The sequence below is a fragment of the Gossypium hirsutum genome, chromosome A03 (assembly GCF_007990345.1).
Source record: "Gossypium hirsutum isolate 1008001.06 chromosome A03, Gossypium_hirsutum_v2.1, whole genome shotgun sequence".
Classification (NCBI taxonomy): Eukaryota; Viridiplantae; Streptophyta; class Magnoliopsida; order Malvales; family Malvaceae; genus Gossypium; species Gossypium hirsutum.
The window spans coordinates 9,723,020-9,747,212 of NC_053426.1; the positions used below are offsets into that span (position 1 = coordinate 9,723,020).

Consider the following 24,193-nt stretch of genomic DNA (forward strand, 5'->3'; position numbering starts at 1 on the left):
TTATTTGTTTATTATTCGTGAACATGTTCAATTATATATTCACAAATATGTTTGTTCAACTTAAATGAACAAACACAAATACATATAATTTTGAATAAATGAACACAAAAACAAATTTAAAATTATTATTAAACATAAATAAACTTAAAAATATATAAATGAACATAGACAAAAGTTCGTTTATTCAAGCTTAGTTCATTTACAACCTTACTAGTGGTCTTGTAAATGTTGGTTGCGATGTTGGCCTTGAAGGTGTTGAAGTTTAAGAGATAAGAATTGCTAGTTGTGATGATGTTGTTGATTGTTGATACACAGTAAACATACCAAAATCCTTCCCTTAAACAAGGGAGATGAATACATTAAAACAATACAAAATGAAAATATAAGGTTAGCAACCTCAAGTACTAGAGTATGTGTGGTTGATGATGCTAATAACATTTTCCATCACAACCTACAAAAACATAACAGCAATTAACAATTTAAACAATATTTGCATAAGTTAAATGTTTAAGATAACTTCTTATATACGGTTTCTATATTCAGTGCAAATTTGGAAATTAGTAATTTTACTAATTTTTTCGCTTTACATTTCTTATATTTCAAAATTCAAAATTAATAATAAATATTATTGAAGATTTTCTATTAAATTTGTTTTTTAGATAAAAAAATATTCACTTGATATCAGTTAAAGTATTATGAAAGCTCCTGTACTAGGAGTCAGATTGCATTTTGCCTACTATACTTAAAAAAAAAGAGCAAATTACTCCTTGTATGTTAGATAAAAAATCCAATTCAATTGAGCAGAGGAGATAAAATGCACTCTGACTCTTAGTATAAAGGCCTCCATGATATTTTTACCCTTGATGACCATATAACAAAACAAGTAATATTGTAATAAACCTGAATTTAATAAAAAAATTAGGCTTAATATAACATTTGGTACTTGAACTTGACATTTTTTTCTAATTTCGTACCTAAACTTTTTTTGGCCCAAATTGGTACCTAAACTTCAGTTTTTCTTAATTTGGTACCTAAACTTGGTTTTTTTCCTAATTTGGTACTTAAACTTTTTTTAGGTTCAATTTGGTACCTAAATTTATTAAATGTTATACGAATTATGCAAAACACTAACGATTGTTAAATTTTTTCTTGTTATACCTCATAAAAAAAATAACATTGTTAGTATATTGGAGTAATTTATAAAATGTTTGATAAGTTGAAGTACCAAATAGAACAAAAAAATGATTAAGTGTCAAATTAGGAAAAAGAGTCAAGTTGAGTACCAAATTGGATCCAAAAAAGATTAAGTGTCAACTTAGGAAAAAGTATCAAGTTTAGGTACCAAATTAGGAAAAAAAATGTCAAATTCGGGTATCAAATTGGACCAATGTGCCAAATTAGGAAAAAAATATCAAGTTGAGGTACTAAATGCTATAATAAGCCAAAAATTTAACAGAAGTTAATTATGGGAAGTAATTTAATGTTGACGAGAGTGAGGGTGTGGAATGATTGAAGTCTTAGCAGAGGCATACTTCCAAATTAAAATTCTCACAAGAAAGAAGCTAAAATTATTTGTTGGAACTGTTGGATTTTGTTTCACAAGTGACAGCACTTTGCTCACCAAATTTCCGTTTCAATCGCCTTCAAAACTAAATTTTCCTCCATTTTCTGTCGAACCCAAAAAGTGAAATCTCTTTAAATTTGTAATTTAAACAAATTAAATTAATAAATACACACTTTTTTTTATAGGATTTTTTTTTCTTCTATCAAAGACGGCCCTCAAAATCTGCCGTCTTATGAGATAGAAATTTTTTATTAAAATTATACATGGAAACTTGTTATAGTCATTAATTTTAAATATGTCCATGTCTACGTAGCTGATTCTCACATCCGATCTTTCCTTTTTTTTTTAAATAAATTTTTATTTCCCCCAATTCATGGGATAAGAATTGTCTCCATTCATATTCGGGCACCTGCTCTTTTTTTCCCTTCCTTCAGCTCTGGTTCTCTGGTAAATTTATCGCACTTTTTACTTGTTTATTCTGTTGTTTTTATGTGTTTTGGGTTTCTATTGCGATTTTCTGAAATGGGTATTTGATTTTTTTGTTCAAATTTGATGTTTTTTTTTGTGCAACTGTGATTCAAACCCAAGCTATTCTTGAGAAAATGAATACCCGATCAATAGGTCACAACCGGTGATTCTTGATGCTTTCTCTTGAATCTTAGCTACGATCATAGCTTTTTTTTTTCTTTTTTCTGGAATAAGAAAGGGGAAATTTTATTAATAGGGATGAAGTATTAATTCCAAATTCGCATATATATAGATATATATATACCAAATTCATCACTATGTAGGCATTTAAAGTTGAAAAAGTATTACATTTAGATTTGTTCTATCACAATTATGTTATTAAAATCCAAATTATTATTATTTTTGTGTGCTTGTGTATGGATTTTGAATCTTGTGGCCAATACTTGCCTAGCTAGGGTTTGTTTTTATATGCTGAAACTGTCAACTTCTTTTTTTCGAATATATGAAATTGTCAACTTTGAATGAACCAACTTAGTACCTTAGATGTACCAATTTCATACTTGGGGTTTTATGCATTGACTTGGGGGAGATAGTGAAGTTAAGGAACAGGAAGAAACCGAAAAAGAAAAAGCCTTAATAAATGATTGCTGTTGAAAAGTAAAAGTTGACTGCATATGCATTTAGGATTACAATGCCTCAATTTACCTTCGAAATTTTGTTTAGCTTGGCACAACGAGGGTAAACGATAAGTCCACTCCATAGTGGTTCTATTATAGAGTTGAGAAGTTGAAAAGAGCAATGTTTTAACTAATGGGAAGATGGATGTATAAATAAAGGATTAAAGGCTTCTTTTGGTGATATTGGCATGTTATGATACTTCGAAAAGTGACTCAAGAAGTAACTGAAGGGTGAAAACTGATTTTCCTGTCTGATCCTTTATGCCCTTGTAGAGGTGGATATCAATATGCATTGGGTTTTCGGTTTAGTTTGTGAGCTGTATTGTGTGTAAAGTGATATATGCCTTTTACATTTAATTTAGAAGGCATGGGGTTTAGTTTGTGTGAGCTATATTGTGTTTAATGTGATATGCGTAGGTTTTTCAGCTTAGGGATAATGTGTATATTGATAATTCTTTGATTGTTCAGTCCTGTTTATATAAAAGTTCTGACTGTGCGTGAAGCTCGGAAAAATTTTCCATTTAGTTAAAATCGTGAAACATGTAGGAGTCAGTTGATTCCTCTGAGACTCTGTCGATATAAGTTATTTAATCACAAATGGATTTAGCAGTTCTGAAATTACAGTTCCTGTGTAAGGGGTCTTATTTTCATCTTCTTCTTTATTTGTTTGACTCAATTAATGTTCCTGTTGTGCAGGAGGATGGATCATGAAAGGGCCCCCATTTTGAGATCTAAGGATCAAAAGAAAACTGACATGCCGTTAGCATTGGTGTCCGAAGAAAGTAATATCATTTTAATTCCAGCAGAGTTGAAATGCTTCTCTGTTTCTACTTCCAGGCAAGAAAACATAACTTTGGAATCAAAGGAACGACAGAAGTCGGCATCCCAACTTTCCGGGCTTATCATTTTCTATCTTGTGGTTATGTTAGTAGAGATTGTCGGTGGAATGAAAGCCAATAGCCTTGCGGTTTTGACCGATGCGGCCCACTTGCTCACAGATGTTGCCGGATTCTCCATATCTCTTTTCACTGTCTGGGCTTCAGCATGGAAGGCAACATCAAATCATTCTTTTGGATTCAGCCGTCTTGAGGTCTTGGGTGCTCTTATATCCGTGCAGCTTATATGGCTAGTATCTGCACTCTTAATTTATGAAGCGCTCAGCAGACTTCTCCATGACAAGCAGAAGGTAGATGGGGCACTCATGTTTGCAATTGCTGCATTTGGATTTTTTATCAACTTGATTATAGTCCTTTGGCTGGGTCATGATCACAGTCACCATGTTTTCGGGAACGATCACCACCACGACGAACTCTTGCATGACCACCACCACCATGAACACTTGCATGACCACCACCACCACCACGAACACCTGCATGACCAACACCATGAACATCATGACCATGAGGGTGGTAAACCATGCGATTTAACCAAGGAAGATGAAACTAGTCTAGTAACAAGTACTCTGAAGACAAAGATCTTGAACATAAATCTCCAAGGAGCTTACTTGCATGTCATGGCCGACCTAATTCAATCTGTCGGGGTGATGATTGCGGGAGCTGTTATTTGGCTAAAACCAAATTGGCTAATCGTTGATCTTCTGTGTACCCTCATTTTCTCCACCTTTGCACTAAGTACCACCCTCCCCATGCTTAGAGATGTTTTCGATATATTGATGGGAAGGACGCCGAGAGACATTAATATCGATATGGTGGAAGACGGTATCAAGGGTATCAATGGGGTTGAAAGCGTTCACGACCTCCATGTATGGGCAATAACTGTTGGGAAACTTGTATTGTCCTGCCATGTAGTCGCAAAGCCAGGGTTCGAGTCTAAAGAGATGATTAGCAAGATCAGGGATTACTGTGAGAGTACATATAAAATTCATCACATAACTGTACAAATCGAGCAGTTATAGGAGATTGTAAATTTAAATCAGTGAATGACTTTGGAAAGATCTGATGTTATGAGATGATCCTTCTAGGTTTATGCTTATCAACTAGATTATTTTCCCCGTTAGAAGCTCAAATGGACCGAGATGGTTAATTCCTATTTGTTACCATCTTCCCGGTTGCAATTCCTTGCACATCCTTCTTGTCTTTCTTGACCTAATTTTATTTCCATTTGAACTAGTCAACGACCTGCAACTGAATTCTGTCAAAGCTCTATTTGGACTGCAACTGGATTCAGTCAAAGGTCTATATGAACCTTTCTAATTCTTAACTAGTCAAAATTGACAAGAACCCAGATATTCAATTTCATTACTTCATCCAATTTGAATACTAGAATTTGTTCAATCTAAACTACAAGGGTTTATGGTCGGACATAAGCATAATATTAACACATTTTATGTTTATTCAAGTCCGCTCATATTTATAAATGACTAATCCAAGCCCATTTAAGTCCACATATATATATTTTAAATTAAAAGTATATTTATATTATTTTAATTTAATAATTTAATATTTTTTTGTTTATTGAACTTTGATATATATATTTTTTATATTTACATCATAGTAGTGTTATATATTACTTATAAATTGTATAATATATAAAAATAACATAATATAAAATATTGTAAACTTAAAAACAGGCGGAACCAAGTTTGGACTTTGAATGTTCAACTCTAACTCATATTTTAAATGGACTTTTTTTTTACTCAAACTCAATTTTGAACTTAATATTTTTGCTCTCAACTTTTGAATGAGCAGCCCAGCTCATGAACAGGTTTAATCTAAACCAATCAAACCCTCTCAAAATGTAAAAATAATATTCGTTCGGTTTGATTAAAGTTTTTAGACTTTTTGAATTGTTCAATTTATGAACTTTGTTTTTATGACTTGAATATTGTTTGGCAAAGTTTCAAAATTATTTTAATAAATATTTTTAAAAAATAATAATTTTTTTAAGTAAATAAAAAAGAATCAACTTTTATACAAATTTAGAAAAAAAAACATTTTTTATGTAAAATTTTAAAACCATTTTTCACTATTTTATAAAATATTTATTTTTATACCATAAAAATAAAATTTAGATCGGTTGAACTACAATTTTTTTTAACTTGCATAAACTGTCCAAACATCTTGAATCGAGCCAGTTTTCAATTTTTCCTTCTCAAATGACTCGAGCTCAAAGAAAACTTAAAAAACAAACTAATCTCAAAATAATCTAAATGAATAACATAAAATGATCTTAACTTACCAATCTATCAAATTTGGATGACAAGGTACTCATAACAAAAAGTCCAACCGACAAATCAAATGACTTTGAACTAAAAATCATCCTGACTAAATTTACCCGATCTGGAACTGAGATACTCACAATTATGAAAGTTAAAATATAGAAAATGTCTACAAGGAGACGCACCGATCAAATAAAGCCAATTACGCTTCTTTGTTTCTAATAGTAACTCCCCACCCAATCTTCCAACTTCCACTTTTGAGGAGAGTACATGTTGAGAAAAAGAGCTTAGTATAAGCCGGCATTTCCATGCTACTAACAAACAATATGGTTGTTTTGAAACAAAAGCTATGTATTCTACATGCTTCTTCTCTCAGCCAAAAGATGATAATCATTAAAAAGAGAAAAGAAAAAGGCCTGCTTGCTACTAAATATTTTTAACTTCCCGTTTCTTTTTTCATGTAGAACAGCATACTTTCTTAGTGCTCCCTGACGCATCCATGACATTAATGGTGGTTCCTTGGCTCGGAACCGAGGTACTCGCGGCTGCTTCTTGGGCTGCCAATGCTTTTTTGCTAATGATATGGTAGATCTCATTCAATACGGTTTGGAATGCCTTCTCGATGTTGGTTGCTTCCAGCGCCGACGTCTCGAGAAATGAAAGGCCTTCCCTCTCAGCCAGAGCTTGACCATCCTCCTCAGAAACTGTTCTGAGATGAGTCAAGTCGGATTTGTTTCCAGCCATCATGATGACAATGTTAGAATCTGCATGGTCCCTCAACTCCCGCAACCACCTTTGAAGATTATCAAAGGTTTGCCTCTTAGTTATGTCATAGACAAGAAGAGCGCCAACAGCTCCTCTATAGTAAGCACTAGTGATAGCTCGATATCTCTCTTGACCTGCCGTATCCCAAATCTGGGCCTTAACAGTCTTCCCCTCAACCTAAATCATGAAAATTATTAGAAATTTATTACATAACACAAACAAAGCCAATTAGTTACAAAATTGCATTACCATGATACTAATTAACAAGTGCAAATGGTTCATGCACCTGAAAGTTTTGGGATCATATGACAGGGTTCTAATAAATCTAAAAAGACAAGCTAGCCAACAAAAGAATGTTTGGTCTTTTCATGAATCAAATACTCAATTATATCATGAGCACATATAATATGTTTCCTATTATTGAGATAACAGGGAATAAAACAGGGTCAAATTTTACAATTAGTCTTTGTACTATGTGTAAACTATGAATTTAGTTACTGTACTCTTAACTTGATTATTTTTAATCATATACTAATCGAATTTTGAAACTTCAATTCTGACCAAGCGGTAGCTGTTAAATCCATTTAAGCTAAATTTTGCTATTTTCAAAATCTTAAGTGGCCAATATATCATCCTATGTGTATATGTTAGCTTGTTATTTTGACATAATACTCACAAATATGCCATGTCAATTTAGTTAATGGATTTAATGACTACTAGATTAGAAATTTCAAAATACAAAAAGTAAAGAAACTAAAAATGATCAAATTGAAAAACATAGACTAAATTCAACATGATTAATGGTAAAATTTAACCTAACGAGTTTTACAGCTACTGTTTGGGTCACGATTGAAATTTTAGAACACGAATCGAACAATGACTAAAATTTACTAAATTAGAGTACAATGGTTAAATCAGCAACTTAAACATAGAATAAGGACTAATAGCAAAATTTAACCAATAAACAGCGTGACAACAGCTTGGGTTAATATAATAACTTAATTTTCAATTAAGAAAAAATAGTCTGACAACAGAGGGAGAGAGAGAGTTGTTTTATCACTAACAAAAAAGAAAAATCATCTAGCTCTTCCAATTTTTGGTAGCATGACAAATAAAAATCATCTAGCTCTTCCAATTTTTGGTAGCATGACAAATAAAATAGTAAAATGAACCCTCTGAACTTATTGAACTTGTTACAAAAATTTAGTTTTGGTCATTCGTGTTATAATCGTATTTTAGTTTGCAATGTGTTATAAAAATTTTGACAGGTATGTGTATTCCTATAGTGTTTATGTTTTTTTTTCCATGTGTTCTTTGTATCATTTTTTTAATTATTATTTTTTATATTGTACTCGTGTTACTGTGATTATATCCTCTGTTACCGGGTCTACTAAAAACACACATAAATCGAACCCCTGAACTCAACTACAACGCTAAAGCGCCCTCGATGATCATCACTATCTGATTATCTTTTTTCTTAGCTGGCTACATCGCTTTCAAAATGAACTTCTAAATTTTGTATTAAAAAAATGAACTTTCAAATTTATAGTCAGAGTCCAAGAGAAGGCAATCGGATTCGTCATGAAATTATACTGAAATAACTTTTTAAGATACTAATTATGCAATTTTTTTTTAAAAAGACTAATAATGCAATTAATTAACATAAAGTTCACAGTCAACTTAATCATGCAAAATTTTCCGAAATTAAATCAGTCATTCAGATAGCAACAAGTTAATTATCCCTTTAAAGAAAACAACATAATTATCAGTCAAAATTCTAGAAACTTCCTGAACAATTAATTTTCAGCAGGAAAAAGAAAAGGAAAACATACATGAAGATGAACGAAAGATGAGTTGATTGAAACTATGATAAACCTGGAGGGTTCTAGTAGCGAACTCGACGCCGATAGTGGATTTAGAATCCAAACAGAACTCATTCCTTGTGAACCTAGAGAGAATATTCGACTTTCCAACTCCAGAATCGCCGATTAACACGATCTTGAAAAGGTAATCGTACTCATGATCTACTCTATGCGCCATTTCTCTTCTCTCTTAAACCTGCAAGATCCAAATATCAATTAATCAAAAAACTGAGAAAAAGAAGAAGAAGAAGAAGAAGAAGAAGAAGAGGAGCAGGAGGATAGAGATCCGGAAGCGATTGAACTTACCAGGAGTGGATAGATCAAGGAGATAAAATTCTCAACAAAAAAAAAACAATGATAATTGTGGAGAAATTATACTGAAGTTTTTTTTAAAATGAAAATTAAGAAAAAAGATGAATTATCGAATGAAAGGAAACGGAAAAAACGATGACCATTTGAGAGATGATGGAAAATGGGACCAGGAAAAAGGGGGGGGGTTGATTTTGATTTTTGAAATTATATATACGTGTGTGTACATAGAGAGGTAGATACGGTGCTTGCCTTTTGGTGAGGGAATGAAGGTGGAACGGTGCCGTTTAAGTTGCAATTATGTGAAAAAGGCCAAATTTGAATAGAATCAGGCTAGCATGGCTGCCGTTATGCTGCGGCAGTGGATGGATGCTAGCGACTTACCATGACACTCAAAATATCTGCCTAGACTTCTACACAGATTGGGCAGCCAACCGCTTCATTTTGTGTTAGGTTTGAATAATTTTTTTATTTAAGGATAAATATATAAATTTTAATAATATTTGTAATATTATATATTATTTTGATTTAGTGTATTTCTATACATCAAATTTTGTTTATATGGTATAATTTTTCATTAAATAATGTGTAAATTATTGATATGGTATTTTAATATATTTAAAAACAAACAAATAAATTTAAATTATTTCCGCCTTGATTAGAAAAATAAAGACATTTAGAAACAGGGTTTCTTATTTTCCCTTAGGAAACCTATTTTTTTAATATAAATGAAAATAATTTAAATTTATTTGTATATTTTAACCTAATAAAATGTCATTTTAATAATTTCCACATGACGGAAAATTGTGCCACATAAATAACAACATTAGTGAAACGTGAAAATTGAATCAAAATTAAATTTTGATGTATACAAGTACATAAAATTAAAGCTGATGTATAACATTGCAAATGATATAAAAGTTTATGTATAATTTTAGTATTTATTCCTTTTATATTTTGAATAAATCTCAAAATTATACATGAACTTTGATTTAATGTGCAAATTGTATACATGAATTTTAATTTGGTGTAATTATATACGTAAAACTTTAATTGTGGTTCAAATATATACTTGAAACTTTAATTTTGATTTAATCATACACATCTAAAGAAATAAATACATAAATTTATTTTTATATTGAATAAATATAATTATTTATGTATGCAATATAAAAACATAAGATGATGTTATATCAATAATTGTGTTAATAATTTACAAAAGTTGGATCAAATCAAAATTTCATGTATAAAATTGCATAAAATCAAAATTCATGTATATAATTGCACATTAAACCATAATTTATGTATAATTTTGGTATTTATTCCTTTATATTTTGAGTGAAGTTTAGTCTAAATTCAGTTTAAATAATTTTAAAAATTTAAATTTAAATATATGTTTTAATGTTTTTTTGAATAATAAAATAGGTTGATGGACCAAATCAATAAAATAAGCTAAATTAATAGGTGAAACTACATGGATAAAATTAATCCTTTTAATATTAAATGTTTCAATTTAATGTTATACTATTAAAAAATTAAATAATATTAAATTTTATTAGAGTTAACATTTATTTTATAACAGAATTAATATTTTTATAATTTTTATAATTTATTTTAATTTAAAGTTAAATTACAAATGAAAATAAATTGTTTATAATTATTTTATTTAAAATTAAACTGCAAATGAAAATAAATTGACATCATTTTATAAATAGTAAATCTTAACTCTATTAAAATTTGATATTTTATTATATTAATAATAAAAATTAAATTTATACATTTAATAATAAATAGAGTAATTTAATCTAATCTATATCATATAAGACCTGGAAATTACTTTCATAAATATATATATATATATATGCCTGACAAAACATTTTCTTATCCTGTATAATTTAATAAGCAAAGTGTCAATTGAGTTTTAGTTCAGTTTGTGTTGACATTGTTATTAATGTAAAAGGACGTGAGTTCGATCATGCTGAAATGTGATTATAGAATTGGTCATCAATGCTACGTCAACATAAACTAACGGTGTTAGTGTAGAGATACCAACATTAGTGACAAAATACAAATTCAAATATCAATTAAATATAAAACAAAATTGGTACCAACTAAATGTTTTGTTAGAGAGTTATGTTTAAATATTTACTTCAATTTAAAAGATTGAAAATATTAAAGATAATTGGCAAAAATTAAATTGAACTGAAACAAAGTAAGTAGAGATGTATGCATCCAACATCTATGGAAATGATAGTAATTTTTAATATTATACATTTATATAGTGGAGTAGAGTAAGAGGTGAAATAAATCGTTCTAACTATGAAGTAGTGATGAATTTAGTAATATTCACTCCACTTTCACTTATCCATTACTATCCTTAAACATTATTACCGTATAAGAGAACACAAATTTATATTGACCCCCCTCTCACCATTCCATTATTATCCCTAAAGATTATTATCAATATAACAACACCAATTTAATGAATCAAAGAGAGGTTGTATAAAAAAAATCTAAAACTAAATTTAACCTGAATTAACTTATGTACTATATACTCATGAAAAACATGAAAACGTGTAATGGACTATCAGTTTACGTAACAGCAACATCCTGTATAAACCGAGCAAATTTATAAGAGATTCTACCATCTCACTAAAACCTTAACACACTTCCCTACTCCCAGGTATCCAGGCTTAAAAGTAACATCCATGGAGAAGTTGAATGATGATCATACGCATGGCATGATGATGCACAACTCATCAGACGACGGCATGACGCTGATGAACCACCGTAAGATGATGATGCATATGACCTTCTTTTGGGGCAGCAACACCCAAATTCTCTTCTCCGGTTGGCCCGGAACCAGAACCGGCATGTATGTCTTGGCCCTCATAGCTGTCTTCATGCTTGCTTTCATGGTGGAGGGGATTTCTCACTCTCGGTTGACGAAATCCGGTTCGATCCACCACGTGACCGCCGGTCTGGTTCAGACTTTGTTGCATGCTCTGAGGGTTGGCTATCATGTCTTTCAACGGTGGCGTTTTCTTGGCCGCCGTGGCTGGCCATTCTCTGGGTTTTTTCTTGTTTGGCAGTCGAGTTTTTAACAAAAACCCCACCACCGTCCCCGCCGCCAAAACTTCCGATCTTACTCCTATGAGTTGTTGAATATTAGGGTTTATTTCTTTTGGGTTATGTTCTTAAACCTAATCTCACTAAAAGAATTGATGGTTTTTTTTATGCTTTTACATATCTCTTTATCATTAGTCTAGGCTTTGCTCTGTATTTATTTTTAATTTGGTAAAAATGAAATTCATACAATGCTTAAGAAGCACTAATTGCTTTATGAATTGGGTTTAAATTTATGTTAAAATTTTAATATAAATGAAATATGGCACTAATTATTTTCATTCTCGATAAAATCTGATATAATCATTATACTTTCCATAAATGTTAAATACATTTATCACCAGTTTCATCTAAACTCAATTTTTATCTTTTTCATACTTATATATAATAATAAAATAATAATTTTATATAACGGAAATAACATAATTCATCCATATTCATTGTCTAAACAATTTGATTTACCTATAAATTTCTCAAAACAGAATCACTTTATTCGAACTGTTTACTGTCTCTATTTATTTTGTGCCAGTAATAAGTGTGGACAAGGACACCTTGTTTTCGTGCACAAATATAGACACATCCAGCTACACGATGAGCATGCATGCTCATACTATTACTGATTAATAATTTTTTGACCTTTTCATCTTTAATATATTTACTTTGGTTTTTTTCATAACAAAAAAAAGTAAATTATAAAAATAATTACTTTTGTTTAACTCAGATTACATTTTAGTTATTTATATTTGAAATGTTATATTTTAATCACTTACGTTATCATTTTATTATAAAATAGTCACTTCACCGTTAAATTCCATTACCTCACTAATGACAACCCTACATAGCGGTCCAAATGAGTTTTAAATGCCAACTTAAATGTTCAGTTACTGAGATGAAAATATATTTTTAATTAAATAAATTTAATATGAGACAAAACAAAAGTAATTATTTTTATAGCTTATAAAAAAATTTAAATTTCAGGAGAAGAAACGTAATGAACTTCTACCTTATTATCCATGCTTCCTATTAGCATACATGCAAAGGGCATGGTCAAGGATTAAAAAGAAAATTGAATAAAAAAATATAGTTTTTATCTACTTCAAGTGACCAAAAAGGTAGTAGAAAAAAGCGTATCAAATTAAAGCAACTTTCCTAAATACTCAAAAAGTAAAAAAAAAAAGGGAGAATGTTTACATTCCTTATTTGAATGTTATCCGGTACTCGTGTTTAATTGCTTAATGGAAAAGGAAAATAAATATATAAAAATTAAAGAATATAATTATTTCTTCCTAATAGATGTATTTTATTGGGAATGGAATAATTTTTTTTAAGTTCATTTTAAATTATAAATAATATTTAAAATAATACGGTGAGGTGTTAGTCATCAAATACATGTGCTGAGCAACTCACTTGGGCAAGGTTTGGATTTTGTATTTTCGATCATGGGCGAATCCCATTTATTAATCATAATAATTTTTATAATTAAAATTTATTTATTTTATCATACTTTTAAACAGTAAAATGAAGTTTTTGAGCAGGTTGAGCTCAAGTATCAAAATTTTGTGGAATTAATTCGAAAACACCTCTAATGTTGAGTAAATATATTTACCTTTAATCAAAGGTAAACAATTTGTTTAGAAAAAAAATAAGTAGTAAATTATAATGATGGTTAAAAATAAGTAGTAAAAAACGTAGCTAATATCATTTTTGAAAAATAAGAAGTAAATGATAATAATTTTGTCATCAATAATATGAAATTTGTAAATTTATTTTTAGATAATTTAGTTGTAAACATGTTTAAATTTGGAATTTCAAAGTTTACAATTCATTCTTATAAGAGACTATATCAATTATCATAATGTTCATGTTGCTTTGGGTTTTTTACCAAAGAAGTATAAAAAAAATTAAAAAATTTCAAAATAATATAGCATAAAATGTTTTTACCAAAATAGTATGTTCAGGGTTGTAATGCCCCTAACCCGTATCCGCTGCCAGAATAGGGTTTCGGAGCATTACTACCACTTGCAAATCACTAAAAAAAATTCACTTAAATACTTATCAATTCAATGCATCAATAAATATATTATCATTCAATCAATGGCTTGGCACTTGCCTAAACATCAACAACAACACTTGTTAGTGTACTTACACATATTTCATATAAATTCTTATTTTCTCAATATGTCATATTTGAATTTAATACTCGTCTTAACTTACATATTTTCCTTATGTTAACATATAAAAGATAATCTCCTATGTACATGTCATGATACATATCATTCTCTTACTGTTTCTTTAATAACATATATCATTCATTTCATTATATCAACATTTCATGCACCATCATTTCCTTATATCTTAGGTATATTTATTTCGGTAATGGTTCGTATTAAACTTAACATAATTTAACTTCCATGTACCTATACTTATTTCATTTATCTATCTTATAAATTATTTCATACAACTATTTTGTACATTTATTTCCATATGACCAATTCCTGTAAACATTTCACATTACCATTTTGTATAACCAATTCATTTAACCAATTGTTATATTACCTGAATATTAGTTGTTCAACAGATATCTTGGCGTTTCTCTTCCACGATATTATTTATCTTCGACATGATGCCATAGCGTCTTTCAACTATGGTCTTACTCATTTTCTGTCATGTTGCCATGGTATCATTCAACCATGGTCTTATTCATTTCCCCGTCACGTTGCCATGGTATCTTTCAACCATGGTCTTAAACATTTCATGTCACGTTGCCATGGTATCTTTCAACCATGGTCTTACACATTTCATATCAGGTTGCCATGGTATCTTTCAACCATGGTCTTACACGTTTCATATCAGGTTGCCATGGTATCTTTCAACCATGGTCTTACACATTTTCTATCAGAGAGCACACTCCCGTGAACCTCATTCTTACAGTGGGATTACCAGCCCAGGCTAAATCCCCTGTAATATAAACTCATAGAGTATTGTCGGGATTACCAGTCCAGGCTAAATCCCCTGCAACGACAATTACTCTGATGAGCTTGGATCTGAATTACCAGTCCAGGCTAAATTCAGACCCTAATTCGGATTACCCGTCCGAGCTAAATCCATTTTCCACATATTCTTCGGGAGGGCTATATCAGGATAGGATCACCCGTCCGGGCTAGATCCTTTTTACCGTCAATTCCTTTTCAGAGATCCATCGAATTTTCCTTCCATTCAACAGGGATTTATTTTCAAGTTATATCGAGTATTTACCAATATTTCATCAATTATCATAAATTGAATATTAAAATCATATTTTCATTACATAACCACATATTTCAAGTGTTTAAAAATACAATTCAAGTTACGCAAACTTACCTCATTGATTGTTTGTGTTTATGATTTCATTATTCTGATATATTTTCTTTTCCATGATCAAGTCTCGTATTTGTGTCGTCCGGATCTTTATAAATAAATTTGATCATCATTTTCATTCATTTCATATTCTAATGCATTTAATTAATGCTCCAGGCAAAAATTACCATTTTGCCCCTAAACTTTTAATAATGACGATTTCATCCTTAGGGTCAAGAAAATAAAATTCTTGCAATTTAATCCTTATTTCCAGCTATTATTATCATACATATCAATAACAGTCCATGAATTCTATAAAATATCAAAATTTTCACAATTTCAACACTTTTCAATTTAATCCCTAAAACATGTTTTCCCCCGATCTTGAACTGAATTGATAATTTCGTTAAATTTTGTAATTTAAATAATAAAATAATCTATTTCATGCAATTTAGTTATTTTTGACATTTTTAAAAAATTGCCCATAAAGTTTTACTTTTATTCAATTTAGTCCCTAAGCCTAAAACATGCAAATTAGCCATGCTAGATGAATATTCATACATATTTTCCTCCTCCTCCTCTCCATTGCACATCCTTAATTTATATAACATGCAACAAGTAACATATTCAATAATTTCACTATTTACTTATATGTACATTCAAAACTGTCCATTTGCGTCATAGTCACTAAATTATTTATATATTAAGCTACAGAACTCGAAATTAAGATACATTAAATTTTCCTGAAACTAGACTCACATGTCTTCTTACCATAAAATTTTCAGAATTTTTGTTTATCCAATTAGTACAGTTTATTCATTAAAGTCTCCCCTGTTTTGCTATTTGACAGTTCTGACCACTCTTCACTAAAGTTTAATTATCTCTTTAAACAGAATTCAAATGATGTTATAATTTGTTTCTTATAAAAATAGACTCATTAAGGAATTTAACCATATAAAGTATGTAAAAAAATTATTTTTGTATAAGTTTTAGTGATTTTTCCAAGTCAGAACAAGGGATCTTGAAATCATTCTAAACCAGTCTCACAAAAATATAAATATCTCAGAATACAAAATTACTTTACTTTCTCTATTTATTTTATATAAAAATAGACTCAATAAGCTTTAATTCCATATCATCCTTAGCTTCTAATTCAGTTTCTATCATTTTTGGTGATTTTTCAAAGTTAGCCTATTACTGCTGTCTAAAACTACTTTAGTGCAACATATTGGTTACCAAGTTTATAACACTCCTATTTCCATTTTCTACCATATTTCCCATTATTTTCTCTCATTTCCCTTCACTAATATATCAAAAACATGGAACCATATAAAAGAAAACTCTACATTAACATCAATTCCATGCTTTTTCAACAATATTAGACTTAAAAATATATTGAAATCTTAATGCTCTTACCTTTTCTTATTAACTTCAATCTTTAACTTGATTTTTCTCTCTCCTCGAGCTTCTATTTCTTGAATCCAACTTGATATTCTTGCTCCCCATCATCTCCTTGCTATCTTTCTCTCTTGATGGCTATGGAAATTCTTTCAATTTTTAGGTGAGAATAATGAATTTTTGGTGAAAGGACTAAATTGTAAAGAAAGAAAACTTCTTTTCTTCTTACTCTTTCTCACGTTGGTTTGCATGGAAAGGAAAGATGATGAAAATTCTTCATCTTTCTTTCCTTATATACTAAATAAATAATAATAAATAATATTAAATATCTCATAAAATATTAATAAAATAATATTTATCTAATTAATTAATTTAAAATATCATCAACATAATCATTACATTCTAGAATTCTCTCTCTTACTAATTGACCATTTTGCCCTTCATGATCTTTTAGAATTCCATCCTTGAGTCATCATTTAATTTGGTAAAATTACAATTTCGTCCCTCATAGTTCTTCACTTATTCAATTTGGTCCTAATTTATCCATTTTCCTTAGTTTCTAGATCATTCTACCCTTAAAATATTTACACTATTGGTCCTTCAACTTTTTCATATTTACACTTTAACCCCTTAAGTCTTGAGTGTTTACTCTTAGGCAACAAAACTTTTCTGACTTTTACAATTTAGTCCTTTCCTGAATCAAGATATCATAATTTACTTCCCAATGTTGTCATAACTCAAAACGTCCCTTTTTATCACTTTATTTCCTTATTTTATTATATCAAGGATAATATATTACTGTAAAGATTTTCAGGGTATTACAAGGGTGGTCACGCCACTCTGACAGGCAGCACCACTCTGAATTCTGACACTCATCAACAGTGAAAAAAAACGCTAAAAACAGAAAAAAAAGCTGAAAATGAAAAAAAATAAAAAAATAGATGATGTGGGTGCCAGAAGCGGCACCAGTGTTGCCTCTGGCAGAGGCAGCACCGATGCCCAGGTGACCTTTTCAGGCTGATTTGACCCCTCATGCAGAGGGGTTTTGTTTTTTTGTTTGAGGGACCGTAATATATGGTCCCCAAGGCTTTAGTTTCAGGAACAAAGAAGGAGAAGAAGAAAAAGAAAAGAAGGAGAAGAAGAAGAAAGAAAAAAAAGGGGAGGAGGAGGAGGAGGCCAGCACTTGAGAGAAGAAAAAAGAAAAAGAAAAAGAGAAGGAGAAGAAGAGGGAAGGAAAAAGAAGAAAAAAAAAAGGTAACTTTTTTTTTTATAAATTTGAGTAATTAATGTTAGTTTAAGTTATTTATTTTAGTTATTATTATTGTTGTTGATTGATTTGGATTTAAATCAGATATAATTTTTATTTTTATTTCTTTGCAAGGTGTTATTTGGTTAAGAAGAGATATTAAGGTATGTTCGTATTTATTTTATATTTTCATTGAAGTAATACGCATGTTATGTGCAAAGAATGTTTTTTTGTTATTATTTTATGTAATTTATTTGTTAAGTGTGTTTTAGGTTGATTAAATATATTTTTTAAATTTATTTGACTTATTATATTCTGATTATTTTAATTTTTTATTTTTTATGTGATGGGTTTTAAACCTTTTACAAAAAATAGTATAAAAAATAAAATACTAAAAAATATATTAATGAAAAAATAAAATACGAGAAGAAATAAAATACGAAAAAAAAATTTGGGGAAAGTGGTGCGGACGAGTTTTTTTCTAAAATAATATAAAAAATAAAATATGAAAATAGTATATTTAAAAAATAAAATCCGAAAATAAAAAAATACGAACAAGGTGTCAAAGCCAGGGTTTTTTATTAAATTAATATAAAAAACTTAAATAATACATTTAAAACATTTTTTGCTAAAATAATATGAAAATAATATATTTTAAAAAATAATATACAAAAATAAAAAATACGAATAAAGTGCTAAAATCAGGGTTATTTATTAAAAAATATAAAAAAACACTTAAATAATACATTTGAAACATTATGTACTAAAATAATATAAAGAAATAAAATACGAAAATAATATATTTTAAAAAATAATATACGAAAATATTTTACTTATTATCATTTTAAAATAATAATAAAAATATTTGTATTTAAGTTGGATATATTTAATTTTTTAATACAGTATAGCAAAAAAACATATGTTGTCGAAAAAATTGTTTGCTATTTTTTTTGTAAGTTATTCTAATAAATATTTAAAATCTATCAAACATTAAAATTAATAACCGAAATTTATTTTGAAATTGCAGGCATCGCAATGGCTTCATTGATCAATAAGGAACTTTCTCACATATGTGACACAGTTAATAATGCGGTAATATATTGTCATTTGTTAACCAAGGGTTCCATTAAAAAAAGATCTACGTAACTTAAGGAAATAAATTATGTTATTATAACTATTTTCTGTAATTTAACACTGTCAGGACTCGTACCGCATATTAAGGGGCCGGGTGAATGGTGTAAGATATTCCCCAGATGCACAACTGATGCCCTACTTGGAGCTAGTTGGATTCGGGTTAGCAGCATTGACCCGGACGTTCGATTTGCGGTACAATTTAATATCCGCATTGGTCGAGCGTTGGCGACCGGAAACCCACACTTTTCATTTGCCGTGTGGGGAGTGCATAGTCACTCTGGAGGATGTTGCATTAAAGTTTGGGCTCCCAATCGACGGGGATGCCGTCACGGGCGTAAGTGCGATAGCTGAGCCGGCTGCACTTTGTTATAGCCTACTAGGAGCCTCGCCCGGCGATGCTGAGTCTACTTTTTCGGAGTTGAAATTTACATGGCTAAAAGCCAATTTTCAGCATTTATCAGATAATGCCACCGAAGAAGAGTTGGTGTGCGAGCTCGAACGTACATTATGCATATCATAGGGGGTGTACTGATGTCCAATTCGAACAACAACAAGGTTCATCTCCAGTATTTACTTATGTTAGCTGATCTGCGTAGTGTTCGCTTCTATAGTTGGGGTTCCGCAGTTCTAGCTATGTTGTATCGTGAGCTTTGTCGGACGACAAAGCCTGATGCTGTAGACATGGGCGGATGCCTTATATTGTTGCAATCATGGGCTCTTTATCGGATGCCATATGCAGTGAGATCTTCATTTTCCTCCATACCGGCTAACTCAGCAAATAAATGAATCGGTGCATTTTTGTCACTCCCATTCTCACAGTAAAGAGCGATCATTGTCTCCACGTCTTCGTCGTCTACAAGTTCAATTTCAGTGAATTTGATGGGATCTGTCGAAACTGGAAACTTGTAGAAAAGTTTTGAGATCCTTCTCCCACAACGTCTAACAATTTTTGCGTTTATCCTTCCCTTCATATCATCCAACGAGACATTTCTATTAAATCTCATTGCTATTTATTGCCGACATTCAAATATGCATCCAACAGTTATTGTCAAGATAATTCCATCGAAATAAACGCATACGAAAAATTGATTATCCATCTTCAATGCTCAATCTGTTAAAAAATAAACAAACTTTCTCAAAATAATTTCGAACACCAAATAAACTACTTAAATAAAAAATTTAATTACTCAATATGCAATTTTTTTTATTCATAAGCTCATAGTTTTTCAGTTCTTATTTTATACATAAACAAAATTTATCTTTACATTTAACCATTTAAATTCAGTTATATGTTTTTTCCATCTCCGACCCTGTATCTTTCTCTGGGAAATACTGTACAATCCAATTTAGATATTCTTGATTCTCTTCATATTCATCTTCTACAATCCAATTTGGCAATTCCTCGGGATCTTCTTCCTCTTCAATTTTTATAACGGGTATTGAAATTAGAAATTCTCTTGGTAATTTCCTAACATCTAATTTATCTATCTATGGTATGCCAATCACATTTTGCTTCCCAGTCAACTTTCGTGAACTTATACTTTGTCTCGCTATTTTCCTTGCTCCATAAGAGATTATAAACTTTACGAAGCATATAACTAGATTCCACTAGGTTCGTGGTACCAATGTCTTCCAAAGTTGGTCTAAAATGATTTGATGTTCCCGTTCTATTAATGTCTCTCTAAAGGTTAAGTATTGAACTTTATTCTTCCTAATCATTTCATGACCTCTCCACAACAGTTCTTGCATCTTTTTATTTACTGTCATAACGTGTTGAACAATGTCTTCTTCTGCTTTCATCCTGTAATCTTGCACTTCTCTCATTATCTTATCAACTTTCTCCATTTGTGCTGAAGTTGTTATTTCATCAGGCAATACCAAATATGTTGCCATTTCTAACAATATCTATAACATGCCAAATAAATTTCATAAATATTATCTAATCAACCTAAAACGGGTTTTTTATCCTAATAATATAAAAAATAAAATAACATACCAAAATAGGTTGTTTGAAAGATTAAGTGCCAAAAGTGCCAAAAATGGTACTTAATCTTTCAAACAATTTATTTTGCTATTTTATTTTATTTTTTATATTATTAGGGTAAAAAACCTACCTAAAACACATATAACAAATAAGTTACATAAAAAAATAATACATTCTTTACATAACATAAATAAGTTTTTTTATGGTTTTTTTACAAAATTAATATAAATCAACAATAATAATAACTAACAATAATTAGGGTTTTTTTACTAACAATAATAATAAGGGTTTTTTTACTAACAATATTAATAACTAACAACAAAAAATAATAAAAATCAACAATAATAATAACAGCAAAAACACAACAACAATATAAAAATCCATTATTTAAAAAAAATTATACTTCTTTTTTCTTCTCTTCTCCTTTCTTTCCCTTTCTTCTCCTTGCTGCTGATTCTTGCTCTCGGAGTTGCTGGTTCTGCTTGGTTTTATAGTACTTAGGTGCCGCCTTTGGGACCCACACAACTAGTGCCGCCTGTGCCAGAGGCAACACTGGTGCCGCCTCTGGCACCTAAATTACTTATTTTTTTATTTTTTCGTTTTCAGCTTTTTTTTTTCATTTTCAGCCTTTTTTTTTCACTGTTGAGTGTCAGAATTCATGGTGGTGCCGCCTGCTAGAGTGGCGTGACCACCCTAAACATACCATTTTGGTAAAAACATTTTATGCTGTATTATTTTAGAATTTTTAAATTTTTTTTGTACTTCTTTAGTAAAAAATCCTGTTGCTGTTCATGAGATGCCAATGATAGAAGTGAATTGTTACTTTATATATATATAAAGTATTACATAATTTTGCTTTGTTTTAATATCATACCTGAATTTAATAAATATATATTTTTTATACGAGTAATAGTATTAAAATTTTTAGTGTTTAATTCGAGTTTTAAAGTTAATTTGATGAACTATAAAATTATTTTTTATTGACATTTATTTTCTTTATATACAATACTTAAAACTATTAATAATCTCTTTAATCCTTATTAGTTTACATTAGGAGCGGTTTAAGGGTGCTGGTAGGGGTCTGTCCCCTAAATTTTTATAAATTTCAATTTAACACTTTTAAGTTTTAAATTTTTTTATTTTGACCATATAATTAATGCTTAAAAATAGGATAAATTTATGTTTGATCCCTCAAAAGTTTTTTTTTTTAATTTGATTTATTTTATAAATTTTATAATTTTTTATGATAAATTTAGTAACATCTTTTTGTTTAATTTTATAAACTAATACATTCGATGTATATTGCTTAAATAGTTACAATATTTAATATAAATTGAGTATTTGGCTTATTTTATTTTTCTAAATGTTAATGTTGATGATTAAGATTATCCTGAACTTAAAAATTACATGTCTATTTTAAATAAATATTTCATCCCTCTTATCGATATATTTAGCTTCGCAGGATAAATGCACTTCAACGCGTTTGAATTCATATCATTCTGTATTTATAACATTATCGATGCCAATTGAACTAATATTATCTGAAGAATTCATTCACATAATTAAATAATAAATTAAATAATATAGATTCTATAATTAATTATGATAATGAGGAAGACAATGGTTTATTCTAATCCTAATTTCACTAATTCAAGTACAAGTAAATCATATAAGTCAAAAACAAGTGCACTAAGTAATTAATATTGTGGATTTTTTTACTAATTTAATACAAAAAAAACTAAAATAATACAAACATAAAATTATGTACCAAAATGGTACATGCAGGGTGGTGCCGCCTCTGGCAGAAGTGTGACCACCTTGTCTCTGTCACTAATTAAAAAAAAACAAAAGTAGGTAAAAAAAAGCTGTAACAAAAAACAAAAAATGATGTGATAGGACACTGCCGCAGGCGGCACAGGTGGAGGGCTAGCCGCAGGCGGCATCGATGGTGGAGGTGGTAGAGGCGGCATCGGGATGATGGACTCTTTATGCAGACTGTTTTTTTTTCTGTTTAGGGACCATATAATGGTCCCCAAGTTCATTTCAGCTGAAGGAAGGAAGAAAGAAGGAGAAGAAAAATAGACGAGAAGAAGAAGAATGAGAAGTAGGCGGCACTGGTGAGGGAAGAAAAAAGAAAAAGAAAAAGAGAAGGAGAAGAAGAGGGAGGGAAGGAAGGAAAAAGAAAGAAAAAGAAGGAAAAAATGTAATTTTTTTTATAAATTGAGTAATTAATGTTAATTTAAGGAAATAATTTATTTATTATTATTGTTGTTGTTGTTGTTGTTGTCGTCGATTGATTTTGATTTAATTCATATTTAATTTTTAAATTTATTTTTTTGCAAGGTATTATATGGTTAAAAAGAAATATTAATGTATGTTTGTATTTATTTTATATTTTTATTCATTCATAATTTATTTTTAATTTTTATTGAAGTAAAAAAGCCTATGTTATGTAGAAAAAATATTTTATTATTATTTTATATAATTTATTTGTTAAGTGTGTTTTAGGTTAATTAGATATATATTTTTATGAAATTTATTTAGCATGTTATATTCTTATTATATATTTTTTTTATTTAATGAGATTTTTTTACAAAAATAGTATAAAAATAAAATACTAAAAAATATATCTTAATGAAAAATAAAATACAAAAACAAATAAAATACGAAAAAATTAATTTTTTTGGGGAAAGTGGTGCTGGCGGATTTTTTACTAAAATAATATAAAAAAAATACGAAAATAGTATATTTTAAAGAATAAATCCAAAAACTAAAAATACAAACAAATGGCCAAAATCAGAGTTTTTTGCTAAATTAATATAAAAAACACTAAAATAATACACTTGAAACGTTATGTACTAAAATAATATAAAAAATAAAATACAAAAATAATTTATTTTAAGAAATAAAATCGGAAAATAAAAAAAACCAACAAAGGGCCAAAGTCACAGAACAAAATTTTTTTAAGAATATTGCAACATAACCCCTCATTGTTTTCCCATCTTTTTTATTTCCTAAGAAATTTAATTACATATTATAATATATTTTAAAATAATATTGAACTACTTATCATGTTTTTTTAATTATTATTGCATCACTCACATTATTATTAAATAAAAGTTAATTTAAAATATATTGAACTACAT

General features: G+C 29.4%; 3 protein-coding genes and 1 pseudogene across 4 annotated transcripts; 3 read left to right on the forward strand and 1 right to left on the reverse strand.

The window, feature by feature from the left end:
- Positions 1-1,507: 1,507 nt before the first annotated feature.
- On the forward strand, positions 1,508-4,701 carry LOC107950239 (metal tolerance protein B). The gene is made up of 2 exons (XM_016885048.2): positions 1,508-2,011; positions 3,406-4,701. Exon 2 carries the CDS (start codon positions 3,410-3,412, stop codon positions 4,622-4,624), a length of 1,215 nt encoding a protein of 404 aa, XP_016740537.1. The 5' UTR covers positions 1,508-2,011; positions 3,406-3,409; the 3' UTR covers positions 4,625-4,701.
- A 1,192-nt stretch (positions 4,702-5,893) lies between these two features.
- Positions 5,894-9,045, reverse strand: LOC121224595 (ras-related protein Rab11C). Of its 2 annotated transcripts, none has more exons than XM_041108071.1 (3): positions 8,821-9,045; positions 8,528-8,710; positions 5,894-6,829 (listed from the first exon to the last, which is right to left on the reverse strand). In XM_041108071.1, exons 2-3 carry the CDS (start codon positions 8,690-8,692, stop codon positions 6,344-6,346), a joined length of 651 nt encoding a protein of 216 aa, XP_040964005.1. In that variant the 5' UTR covers positions 8,693-8,710; positions 8,821-9,045; the 3' UTR covers positions 5,894-6,343. The 2 variants fall into 2 exon arrangements, with proteins under 2 accessions (XP_040964005.1, XP_040964015.1); XM_041108081.1 differs by having other exon boundaries at positions 8,485-8,710.
- A 2,392-nt stretch (positions 9,046-11,437) lies between these two features.
- LOC107950241 (copper transporter 1-like) lies at positions 11,438-12,166 on the forward strand (annotated as a pseudogene).
- A 6,798-nt stretch (positions 12,167-18,964) lies between these two features.
- Positions 18,965-19,849, forward strand: LOC107887558 (serine/threonine-protein phosphatase 7 long form homolog). Its single transcript, XM_016811812.2, has 3 exons — positions 18,965-19,021; positions 19,131-19,543; positions 19,675-19,849. The coding sequence occupies exons 1-3, from the start codon at positions 18,965-18,967 to the stop codon at positions 19,847-19,849; spliced, it is 645 nt and encodes a 214-aa protein (XP_016667301.2).
- Positions 19,850-24,193: the final 4,344 nt, after the last annotated feature.

Excerpts from the sequence above, each read along its gene's own strand:
- LOC107950239 (XM_016885048.2), top strand. The coding sequence starts at position 3,410 with ATGGATCATGAAAGGGCCCCCATTTTGAGATCTAAGGATCAAAAGAAA.
- LOC121224595 (XM_041108071.1), bottom strand. The coding sequence starts at position 8,692 with ATGGCGCATAGAGTAGATCATGAGTACGATTACCTTTTCAAGATCGTG. Across the intron at positions 6,830-8,527 it reads TCGCTACTAGAACCCTCCAG|GTTGAGGGGAAGACTGTTAA; the intron begins GTTTATCATAGT and ends TTCATGATTTAG.
- LOC107887558 (XM_016811812.2), top strand. The coding sequence starts at position 18,965 with ATGGCTTCATTGATCAATAAGGAACTTTCTCACATATGTGACACAGTT. Across the intron at positions 19,022-19,130 it reads GTGACACAGTTAATAATGCG|GACTCGTACCGCATATTAAG; the intron begins GTAATATATTGT and ends TAACACTGTCAG. Across the intron at positions 19,544-19,674 it reads GATAATGCCACCGAAGAAGA|TTGGGGTTCCGCAGTTCTAG; the intron begins GTTGGTGTGCGA and ends TCGCTTCTATAG.